Source organism: Diadema antillarum, unplaced genomic scaffold (assembly GCF_040938485.1).
Source record: "Diadema antillarum isolate AM-2024a unplaced genomic scaffold, OU_Dant_1.0 scf00000075, whole genome shotgun sequence".
NCBI classification, from domain to species: Eukaryota; Metazoa; Echinodermata; class Echinoidea; order Diadematoida; family Diadematidae; genus Diadema; species Diadema antillarum.
In genome coordinates, this window is record NW_027270964.1 from 2092117 (window position 1) to 2105171 (window position 13055).

The 13055-nt window shown below is 37.3% G+C and overlaps 1 protein-coding gene across 1 annotated transcript in view; it reads left to right on the forward strand.

Moving 5' to 3' along the window:
- LOC139717441 (protein zyg-11 homolog B-like) overlaps window positions 1–13055 on the forward strand; it is a 32766-nt gene that overhangs the window by 10988 nt on the left and 8723 nt on the right. Inside the window, exons 4-7 of the mRNA XM_071628949.1 lie at window positions 4293–4351; window positions 5566–5683; window positions 9685–9738; window positions 12001–12159. Of these exons, the coding sequence (XP_071485050.1) occupies window positions 4293–4351; window positions 5566–5683; window positions 9685–9738; window positions 12001–12159 (390 nt within the window). The remainder of the gene's footprint in view (window positions 1–4292; window positions 4352–5565; window positions 5684–9684; window positions 9739–12000; window positions 12160–13055) is intronic.

Genomic DNA, 13055 nt, shown 5'->3' on the forward strand with positions numbered 1-13055 from the left:
ATTATGATATTCAATCGATGATAATGATGAGTACATGCAATAGACCATTACTACAGTTGCTAATCATTCTGTCATTACCATTGTCATCCAATGGCAATGTGTGCACTACAGTAGTTGCATAAAAAAAGTGATCCTTGGAAGGTGAATAGACATGAAAGGTTTGCATTTAATTTCCTCTTAATATGCAGCTCTTTACACAGGGCCTAGAGGTGGTAAAATTTATGGAGAAGACAATGGACAATAGCAACTCTGATGGAAGTCTCAAGAGATCTTGATTGCTACTTTAAAAGACGACACATACATGTGTAAAAGGTTCAGAACAGTGTGCATATATGCTGGGAACGAAGTCTTCTAGCTTGAGGCAATACAGTTGCACAACAAAGTAGGCTACATGTAGATGCAGTTAGGAAGTCCACTCTTACAACTGATTATTGTTCTCATGCTCAATGCTCTATAGGGGCTGATCTGTGACTTCTAAAGGTAATTTCTGCCAGCTGCCAATACATGTATTTCTTACAGGTTGCAGAAAGGAATTGAAGGTTTTGTTCCATTACAGTTTTACTCTGTACTTGGTTTTGAGGGAGACATACAGTGTAGGGCTTTACTGTCAAGATACAATAAAAGCAAAAGGCAAACAATCATTTTGCAGTGCTTATGAAGCAATCAATGATTTTGTTCGTGATTCTTTTCGTTTGGTTATCAGAGTAACTTCTAAGTTTGACTTCTTTTAGATAATAGTTTGGATATTGGGTATTATGAATGTAAACAAACCCTCTGTTTCTCCGTGCTTTTCAGTCACAACTGATTGGATATTTTGTGACATTGCTACAATCAGTTACATGATAGTAGAGTCATTTACATTGTATGTGTTCTTAAACAGTTGACTTACATGGATTTCATTCTTAACAATAGGGAAAAAAAAAAACATCTAGTGATGAATACTTGAGGATTGGCATGTGTTTTGGCCTGTGTAATTGTTTTCTGATCCAGCAAAGTGTGTAGTTTGACTATTTTTCAATAGCTGTGAAGTGTACAGATGTACATGTATACATGTGCTTGTTTGTGTAGAATATTTTTCATGCAAGCTGTACATTCTGAAATAAAGGTAATCTATAGTCCATTTATTGATCAGGAAATGAAGGCGATCCTCCGTGTAGATCCCTTGATAGTGCTACAATCACTCTGAGGAACCAAAATCCTGTATCGCCATGATATACTGCCATCACATCTGATCAGATCTGTGCACTTTGAACACATTGATGTTTTTTGCCTGTGTTTTGAACATTGTGTGTCTGCTGGGGGAGGGGCCGAGAGTGCATTCATTCAATACAAGAATGGTATTTGTGGGCACAATTCTAATGTCCTACAAGCTTCATGTGAACAGGCCATCGTAGTTACAGTACTTTGCATGCATGACATGTGAGTATCGTTTGATTATCTAGCAAAGGAGGCAAATAAGGTGTAGTGCAAAGTTCAACCTTGGAATGGATTTAACTTCCAATTTGAACAAATACTCCTGTTAAATATTATCAGCTCCATTAAGTTATTTATTTGCTGATTAAGCACAAATTTGTAGTCTGTTCTGGATTGAGAACTTGGAACAGTACACTTTGATGGTGTATATCTGCACATGTTTTCAGTGATTACAGAGAAAAAGGCATTAAGAGCATTACTGTATGTACATTGTGTGGCAGATTAGTGTCTGTTCTGCTATAGTAAAGTAACAGAACGTTTGAATCCAGCATGCAGACATGTATACATGTTTTGTTTAATAGGCTCCAGCTATTCAAGTTTATACCAGACGTGCCAGATTATGTTAATATTATAAATGGATCAGTAAAAAAAAAAAAAACACCAACAACAAAACAAAACAAAACTGGGTACCTGATGGTCTGACAAACAGGTTGGACCAGTAGGAAAAATGGGTTTGTGTGCAGCCCTATTTTACATGTATTGTATACTATTTGCAGGAACAGTATAGTTTATACAAAGTTTGCATAGCAACATCCCTCTATGAAGAAGCATGTACAAATGTACCAAAGAGTGCTCCTCCTCCATGAAATCAAGAACTCCAGATATTTCATTATGGTGGATTTCTTTTTGCTGTGAACAAAATGGCAGCTACCGTATAGGCCCTAAATGCTGCCATTCTATTCCAACATCGACTGATATTGAGCAAACATGCACTTGGGTAATATGGCTGTCTTTCACTCAGTCATTGCCACCATGCAAACTGTGTAGAACGTGTCAACCAATTCATATGATTTTCCACCAAGTTTAATCAGTCATCCGTGATACATTTTGTGTGTGTCCCTTATTAATGGACTTGATCAACACACAGGGTCAAGGGAGAGTTTGCACTGGACTTGGCACTCTGGCCTACATCATCTATAGTTCCTTCCATTGCATGACCCATGTACCTATTAATTTTCTTGCTGTTAACTTTTAAGTTAGTTTCCAGAGGAACAGGTGGTACCATAAATTATCCACTGTCTGTGCTGAGCCCAGTACAGGAAGCTGCAGTGTACTTGTAGTTGGAACTACATGTACTGTAAAACGAGGAATTTTCGCGTGCACTTTAATTTCGCGAATTTCGCGAGCGCCAAGATTCGCGAAATTAAAATGCACGCGAAAGTTCTTGTTTACACTGTATTGATTAAGCGCTAGTGGCACTTCGCGAAAATTTCATGCCGCGAAAAAGGCTGTCAGCTCCAATTCGCGAAAATTTCATGCCACGAATATATCATGTTTTTACAGTACTGTGTTGTAGGGTACAGTAAGTGCTGTAAAACCAGAGACATTCGCGACATGAAACTTTCGCAAATTGGAGCTGACGGTCTTTTTTGCAGCATGAAACTTTTATGAATTAACACTGGCATTCACTGCATTGTGTAGGGAAAAACCAGTGACGGATGGGGGGGGGGGGGGGGCAGACCAGGCGCCCTCTTTAATTTGTTGGGTTTTTTACCAAAAGAAAAAATGGAGGAGGAGCGCATCAGGCACACCCCCACCCCTTCATTTTTATTTTTATTTTTTTACTAATACACCCTCTTTTTGTTTTTATTGTTTTTTTGCATGTCAGCTGATGAAACCCAGAAGTGGCACCTTGTGTTGTACCCCCCCCCCCCCTTTACAGAATTCCTGGATCCGCCCCTGAAAACTTTTGCATGTACATTTAAACTTTCACGAATCCTGGCTCCTCGCAAAATTAGGGAAAGTTTCATGCAAATTTCTGGTTTTACAATTATTTGTGTCATGTCAAAGACATTCCCGCAGAATGATCATTTTATTACCAAACCTTGCCTGGAAATGTAGAAAGTGACATACACTTGTGTGTGTACTGTATGGTTAATAGCAATTTGTACCCATCTAGTGTATTTTACCATCCACATGCTGGTTGATTTTGTCTTGGAAAGTTTATTTGTCACCCAGTCTTTACCATGATACAATAGTTCCATGTAATAGAGAATGCTTTTCATGTGAATACTTCACCAGTATTTACATGTTATTTAAAATGAAAGTAACAGTGGTTAGATACATGTATATCTTTTTATTTCTTGTCTTGTTTGTGTTGTGTGAAAAAGAAATAATGATGCCCTGACTTACATAGTGTAACTCTGTGATAAAAAGGAAGTCAATATTATAAAGTAAGAGCTGGACTCAGCCCAATATAGGCCTTACATGTGCATTTTTATGCACAAATGTATAAAAGTGCCAGTGCATTGGAGCTTATTTAAGTAAATGCACTTTGATTAGAAGTGGAAATCAGTTATAAATCTTCAATCATGCATTTTTAATTTCCTTAAACTTGCTCAATACTTTTTGCTTTTATCAGATTTTATAGTCAGGACTTCTTTTTATGAAACAAGGTGTGCTTTGCAGAAGGAGGTGCATTGCACAGATGTATTGTTCTATCACATGTTATAACGATTATTCAAACATGTTTGTCAGTTGCTTATCTTTTTCCCCATGGAAGCATGAAACACTGAACACAGAGAGTAAAGAGAAAAATATGGAGTGAGTGGTCCTTCAAATTAAAGCACAAAAAGGTGATGCGAAGGAAAAATCGTATTCAAAACTTTTTGTTTCCTTTTTTTCCTGTTTCTTGGTGAATTCATGATATTTGAAGATATGTATGTCGTGGCATGATTCTTACCGATCTATAGGCAAGAATAAGCCAGCTAGTCAGACCATGTGATACCATGTACGCATAAATACAGCACTGTAATGTACAATGTACAACTGCGAGTCAGTCAATCTTGACATGTTATGCTATTTTTCTTTTCTTGCAGATAATCCTTCCTCAAATGAGAGCTCATCCAAGAGTGCTTGGAGTTCAGATGGCAGCAAGGTCAGAAAATCTCTTAGTGGCCCGTTGCATAAAACTTACCGTTGAATTTCAATGGTAACTACCGTCAAAATTAGGCGTCACAGCCAATCAGCATCAAGGATTATAAAGTTTACCGCTAATTTGAAGACTTACCGCTAGAAAGGAGCGGTAAGTCCAGCGGTAAGGGTTTTATATGCAACAGGGCCCAGGGCCCCGTCTTATAAAGCCTTCAAATCGATCACAAGTCCCCAAATCAATCGCAACTTGCATTGCAGCACACACAAAACTTGTGATTGATTTCTATCACAAGTCTTTATAAGACAGGCCCCTGGTGTCCACTATAGCCATTTATTTCTATCAGCAGTATGTAAAATATGATGGCATGTAGAGGTGTTGGTCTTAGCCCTTACTTAGCAGACATCACGAAAGGATTTCATAAAGAAAATGTTCATTAACATAATTATTTTGAGTAAAATTGAATTGACATGGGGAAAGTTTGCTGGATGTCTTACTTTGGAGAGAGAAGGAAGGGCAGGCAGCTACAGTGTAGCTGTAGATAGGATGAAATGTGAGATGTATTCATGCATTGATATGACAGCGGTCGGTAAACTTTGAAAACGTAGAAATGTTTCAAGCACAGAACAAAACATTCTCTGCAGTAGATACAACACTCTTTGGACTCATGGTTGTCTCTTGAATATGCCAAATGCCATGCAAGATGGCTTGCCTGCATTGAAATGATCGTAAATTTTCACTGTTTTTCTTTCAGTTTGAGAATGTGATTATTGTCATTCTCTGGATACATACCCAAATATGATGCATTGCTGTGCTTTATTTCAGTTTATGTTGTCTTTGTGTGCCCTTATGCTTTGGACCATTCTTCTTTGTGAAGAGGATATTAGCTATGTTTGAGAACCATATGTCTATTAAACAAGTTGGAACACTGCACACAAATGTATTTCGTGAATATTGCATATTGCATATCAGGACTTAGTGAAGACAACCTTTGGGAGTGATTGACTTTGAATTGAAAACAGAGTGAGAAATATTAAGTACTATGCACTTGATAGAGAAAGTGTGGGATTTGTGACCTGAGGCAATATACCTGATGTACAGTTATTTTCAAAATTCATGAAAATAAAACCACCACAGAATATTTGCCATCATTATACAGTACTATGTGTCAACATGTGTGGATGTGTTCTCATGTACCCATGGATTCGTTCTCTCCACAGTGCCTGTCTCTACAACCTGACCAAGCACCAGCTGGGGGAGGGGGTGCATGTGTCCGTGCTGAGTGAGATGGTTGGTTTGGTGTTGGATGCCATGGAAACCTTCTACAGTCAGCAGCAGGTGAGTAGAAAGAGGGGACAGGTACACTTCCTGCCTCTTATTCTCCATAAAAGTGGAATAAGCAGCTCTAATCCCACCAATCTCAGGCCAAAGGCTACTTGTTGGTTTACTGTCAGAGCATGCAATGTAAATGTTTATATTCGTAAATCTAAATGTTTATATGAATTATGCAGTAATGAAATTGTTTGGAAATACAGTAGAAAATGTTTTCAAAGTGTAACATGTTCAATTCAGTGAAAGCCTGAGGCATGTTGAAATGAAGTGTACCCTGAAGTTTATATTGAATAGAAATTAATCATATATGATTAATTTCTATTCAATATCATATAGGTATTACAATTCATACATTAAGATAACAAATGCTAGAAGTTATCAACAATATAGAAGTAAAACACATGTAAACAGTAAAAAAACAGTAAAATATGGTAAAACAGGCATGAAAACAACAACCCCAAAGAAAAACCCATAACAAAATTGAGACTACAGGTGTTTACAGTACAAGATAGCATTTAATTATCAAATGCAGCACATGTGAAGGACATTATGAATATACAGTAGTATGATTTTACTAAATTTGGCAGTCAAACTTTGATGAAAGAATAATAAGAATGTAGAAATGTTTTCTTAAAACTTGTGTGCACGTGTGTGTGTGTGTGTTTTGAGGGGGAGGGGGCTTTTGTTTGTCTTGAAACTGACACATTCAGCAGTTTATCTGTGACTTTTGATTTACAGTGACAGTGTGATCATCAGCTCTCATACTGAGTGAAGAAGTTGGATGTCACTTCCTGAGTATGTTAGAAAATTTAAATGAGATTATAATGAATTTCAATAAAACTGCAGATGATAAACTTTACAAAGGTGATGATATTTGGACAGTATGCTGATTTTCAATTGAGAAATTCCATCCATGATTTGGAAACTATTTGTAAAGTTTGCCATGTGTCATGTCTATAAATTGCAGTTTCCCATGCACAATTATTATTGGAAACAGTAAAATGAAAACAACAATTGTGAGTACCCAATATCCTAAACATGATCAGGAAAGGCGAGCAACCGTATTATCAAAACATGACATCTTTGAAAGAGTGAGATTCACATCGTACATTGTGTGCCGTCAAGGACAAGACATGTTTTCTTCTGTGGTGGAAGAATGTGCATGTATAAGCACCTTATCCTGTATGGCATTGTGTTCCTAAGGAAGTGAACAAAGTAGGGAAGAACCACTAATCCTCGTGCTGTTTCAGTCATGCCTAAATTTGGGGAGTTTTTTTGTGGGGATATAAAGGTTTCTGTCAAAAAAAAAAGACACAAACCAAACCAAAAAACAAACACCAAGAGCACACAAAAAAACCCAAAAGTCCACTCCAAAAGAATTGAACAGGGTGGGATTGGATAGAATAAGAGAAAGAAGAAGAAGAAAAAAAAAAAGGAGACAGACAAAGACAGACCATCAGACAGACAGAAGGTTGTGCTTCATAATTCTACATTCAAAGATCCAGTATTTGGTCTTGCCAGACCAGTCAATGTTCAGATGAAGGAAATTATGGAAGTACCAAGTGCGGCTGAAAAACACCAGTGCAACAAAGTTCACCCAAATACACCATGGACCAAAAGATTTCAAAGTTATAAAGTGTACTATGCAAATAATGCACATTACACGGGGCATTAGTAGGTATTATGCACCTCATAGTAATTGTGGTCTGTTCTGAAGTAGGGTGGATAACCTAACTAATGCCTGACCAAGTAATGTGCATAATTTGTTTTTGTTTTTTGTGGGTTTTTTTTTTTTGCCTTTTTAATTGGTGGCATGGATCCGTGTCTTTTGATCAAATATTGATGTAACTGCCACCACACCATGACCTATCCTCACAATGTTATAAGCTTGAGCATTAAAAATTCATGCAATTCACTGTCCAGTCCAGACCTCTCTGCTACAATCTCAGGAAACTCCAGTTGTTTCAGGTGAAGAAAAGTGTCAAATTTGGTGAACCTAAAGTTGATGTGCCTCCTTGTGCGAATTATTGACAGGATCAGTTCCACCTGTCAGTACTTGCATTTCATTTTCTAAAGGTAATAGGAAGTTTAACAACTCAAATTCTGTGGCAGCCATATTTGCAAGATTCCAAGGCCAGCACCAGCTCCAAGCTATATTGTAACTGGACTGAACACACTATTATACACAATAACAGCAGTGGAGGATCCAGGCAGGGGTGCACCAGGCACCCCCCCCCCCCTTTATTTTTTCTTTTGAACAAAAGAAATGAAAAAAAAAATGGGGGGTAGGATGCGTGCATCCCCCTTTAATTTTGTAAAGGCGCCCCCTCTTTCTCTTTATGGAATTCCTGGATCCGCCCCTGTAACAGTGCATTTACTGTGTAATACACAGGCTGTGTAGCTAAGCACAGATGAGCGGTTGTTAGTACCCCTGTCATTAAAAAATAAAATCTAGGCTATTAGGCACAATGAAACAATGAGTTATAGGAGAGTCTTCTTTTTTTTTTCATTTGCATCCCATTTACTCATTTCAACATGGGAAAATTCATTCAGCATTTATAAGCTGTTTTTCAATGGGTACATGGATTAAATACATGATAATTTAAAAGTACAAATGAATAAAAAGAATTATATGAATATAAATTCAGAAAATATATTCAAACAGCATAATGGTAAAAAAATGCAAAAAGAAAATAAAAATGAATATACACAATACAGTCATAAAGACATACAATACAATCATAAACACAAAATTATTATAACATAATGTAAGTAAATTGATTTGAAAATGGTACATTATGAATTCAAAAAAACCTTGAAATTACAAATCAAATTAAAGGAAACCAAAACCCAAAGAGAAATGTGGATTAAGTGAAAGCAGCAACATGTAAAACACATTAGTGAAAGTTTGAGGAAAATCGGACAATCGATGCAAAAGTTATGAATTTTTAAAATGTTGGTGTTGGAATTGCTGGAATAGGAGACTACTACAAGTGTAGAGGTTGTGGCGTCATGTGTGGACAACAATATAAAGAAAATATAAAGGGAATTCCACAAAAATTCACTTTTCTAGCATAATGAAATAGCACTTGACTAACCACTTACAGAAAGCAGTGGGAATAATTGCTACCCATAGGCCCGAATTCACGAAGGTGGTACAAACGAAACCATGGTTTAAACCATGGACAAAAACCATGGAGCGCCAAGTGTCGCACGGAATATTTCGTTACGAAATTGGTAATTTCGTCGACAAAATGACCGTTTCGTTCACGAAATTATCATATCGTGGACGAAATGTTCATTTAGTTGCAAAATGTTGTCATTTCGTTACAAAATAATAATTTCATCGACGAAAAGACTGATTTCGTAACGAAATATTCCGTGCGACACTTGGCGCTCCATGGTTTTTGTCCATGGTTTAATAAATGGTTTCATTTGTACCACCTTCGTGAATTCGGGCCTTTATGTCAGTATCAAGTTGATGGAATGTGTAATTTTCATGAAAAAATGATTTTTATTGTTATTTTTTTAATTTATTATTATTATTTTTTTTTTTTTGTGGTCTGTTCTGAAGTAGGGTGCATGGCAGGTGTTGAGTGGAAGAGATTTCCATAGTGTTGGAGCCAGGATGGAGAAGACCCAATGCCCATAGTATTTGGTGTTGGTCCTTGGAACAATGGCATGTTGAGAGTCTTTACATCAAAGATTTCTTGCTGGGTTGTATACTGTAATGATGTCAGATAGGTTTGAAGGGGCAGTGTTATTGAGAGTCTTATCAATTTAAAGTGAGACCTTGAAGTTGATTCAGTGATGGTTACAGCACTATGACAAGCTGAAAACTACTCTATAAACATTGCATGAGTCATTAGAATTGTGTGTTGTCAAAAGTGGTTTGATGTATTGGCTGAAGAATGCAATTTGATCCCAGCATGTAAGCCATTGATGGTCCATAAGAAAGTATTTTAATCACCTTGCCTGACAATGTCTTTGATATATTCTCCCCGCAGCTCCAGAAGAATGCCCTCCTCACACTGTGCAGCGACAGGATCCTACAGGAAGTGGTTAGTACAATCTCCGTCTCGCAGTGCCAACATTTAGCAGCACTCTGAGTAACAGATCCTGATGTGTGGGGGGGCTAATTAATCACGCAAAGTAGTGCTTTGACAATTCAAAGGATGTGGGGTTTGCAACAAAAGCAATTGCTTTTCAAAGATCAGTGCATGTTGTCAGCTGTAGAATATCAAACAAGGAAGTGGTTTCTGAATTTTTTTTTGTGTACATGAATGCTGAATTAGGGTCATTTGATTATTTTTGTGTAAAAATCGTTACTTCATTAATTTTTCTGAGATTGTTTATTTTCTGTAAAAATATACATACAAGTGTACTCATATTTTCCTTGACTGATGGCAGGAATGTTTTTTTTTCCTTCTCAAGATTGCATTGAGCATGACACATCCATAATTTTTGGCATGATCTCACCTCTTATCAAGAGGTCTTAACAATATATTGCCAATGTGCAGTCTTTAATCAGGAAGAAAGGACCACATATCACTATTTTCATGTGAGAAAAAAATCAAATGAAGCAAACATTAAACTCTCTCACTTATGTCAAAGTGATCTCTGTAGAAATACAAAATGCTACTGTAGATTAAATGTAAATTGCAAGTATACTACCAAGTGTTAACTGCTAACATGTAGGGGTTAATAAGCTCACCTCCAATTTATAGATTGCTGCCATTTCCCTCAGCAGTAGTAACGAGATTAGAGCGTAATGTGGACAATTAGCATGGGGATGGGCCCTTTAAGCAGCATTTACATCGAGCCAGGAAGTCAGGTCCGATTGTTCTAGGAAGTGGGTGCAGGAAAGATCGTGAGTGGATTGTTGTTTCACACCTTATCAATACCAAGCAGACCTCGCTTTTGACAGATAAGTTCAGGATTGGGTGCTGCCGTATCGGGAGTAATTTGCTGGAAGGTTGAAAAACAAATCGGGGATGAATGATTGCATGTTCACTCAACTATCAAGGGCATATCGTTTGCCAACTTGGCATTATTTCATTTGAAAATGAACAAAAGAAGGGAAACCAAAATTAACCGATTGCTATTGTGGTAAAGCAGAATTGTGTTTCCAGGGAATGCTTGCCCTGTTCATGGCATTGTGCAAGTGCATTTGACCAATCCACTTTGCAAAATATTCTAGGCATTGCTTTAATACGCATGTCCATATTTTGACAGATGCTTTTACACTATTTCTTTATAGTATTTCTCAAAGGCCATGAAGGCAAAGTTGAAATCTTGCGACTGATTGACAAAGTGCCCTACATACATGGATGTACATGTGTGTATACATTTTTATTGTGGCTTCTACTAAGCACTGATTTATTCAGTGCTTATTTACATCGATGTAGGGCACTTTGTCAATCAGTTGCATTAAAAACAACTCAACGTGAGAATTTCATTGATTTGAAAATTGAAATCTGTTCTGCCATTATTTTACAAGCAGTCTGTGCGATTCTCAATGAAACCAAAGTTTGTGCATACATGTATATTGTTCCTTAAGAGAGATTTGGCACCTTGATTGTGGTGACTTGGAAAGATGGAAACCAGACAAATAAAAGGGTGACACTGTCATTAGAATTGATTTGAAAATTTTTGAAAAAGTTTTCCATGTTTACCAAGATTATTGATAGTGATCATGATTATTGCAAGCAAATACAATTTTTCTCACCTGTTTTATATATATTTTTCATACCTTTTGGAGGGGGAGGAGGAGTCGGCCTCTGCTTGTCTGAATAAAGTTTTTCCTTTCATTTTTTGTGGGAATATCACTTTGAAGAGGTTTTTCTATGAGTGTGAAGTAGTCTGACACCAACTCTGATTTGCTGGAGAAAAAAAAAACCAAACAAACATGGAACAGCACACTATTTAAACAACCTCAGCAGGTCATACATCATACAATGTGCAATGGTTGAAGAATACATAGGTATTGAAGTGACTACTTGATGAATATTGAAGCTTTGAGAGTGACCAAATGATAAATTGTGAGTTGCTAGAATGAAATATATGGAACATAGCAAAGTACAGTGTATAGTGGGCGTGATAATGCCAAAATAAGCAATTTCGGTCCATGTGATACGTGGATGGGTGAAGCAGAAAGAAAACGAGATGGTTTAATTGTGAGTTCTTGCCTTGCTACACTGAAACTGTTGCCAATTTCTTGCTTTTAGATTTCTTGTAAGTTCAAAATGACTTCATTTTGAGATTGATATGACTGGAATTCATCACATTTTCTTTCATGTCTGTCCTCATTATGTCATTTTCAGAATTTTGATCGTTACCGTGCATCCAAGATGGTGATGGATTGCCTGTTTGTGTTTGACGACCCATCAATGACCAGGATGTCAGTGGCAATATGCTCCATCCTTGCTGCCAAGATCTCCACAGTACAGACCACCATGCTGGGTACCAAGAGAAACATGCAGGTGTGTCATGTCTCCTTTTCATGTCAACTGAGGTGCCCTGGTACTTTAATGGGATTGTATAGTTTTGGTTGAGATTTAATGTCTTTTTTCTAACATTTGTTGGTAAGATATTGAGAAACCTCTTATTAGATATGAAAGAGCAAGTAATTCCAAGAGGAATTTAAAGTTTAGTTTATGAAAATTGGTTTTGAAATGGCCAAGATTTCCAAAACAGAGCATTCCTAATAAAAGGTGGGACCCACGTTTTCTAACTCTCACTTTGTTTTAATATGTCTTCCGATATCTCAGCCATTCCAAAACCGATTTTCATCAAATATCCTGTTAGAATTGTATGCTCTGTACTATTTTATCAGTGGTTACTTGGTAACTCACAAAAAGTTAAAAGCCCAATCATCATTTCCACCAATACTATACCCTCCCTTTAATTGACAAATGTTGGGTGCCTTCAAGAACTACAAGGTTCAGTATCGTATCCCTGCTAGCAATATTTGGCCTACAGAGATGCCTAGGCACTCTTTATTGACAAATGTTGAGTGCCTTGATGAATCACAAGGTTCAGTATTGCATCCTCGCTACTAATGTATTTGTGCAACAGAGGTGCCTCAATACTTTTTACTGACAAATGTTGGGTGCCTTTAATACTGAACCACAAGGTTTGGTATGTCATATCCCAGCTACCAGTGTGTTTGGTCAACTGAGGTACCTTGGTACTTTAATTGATGAATGATGGGTGCCTTGATGAACTACAAGGTTCGGTATCATATCCCCGCTACCTGTGCTTGGTCAACAGAGGTACCTTGGTACTTTAATTGTCAAATGTTTGGTACCTTGATGAAATACAAGGTTCAGTATCGTGTCCCTGCTACCAGTGTGTTTGGTCAACAGAGGTACCTTGG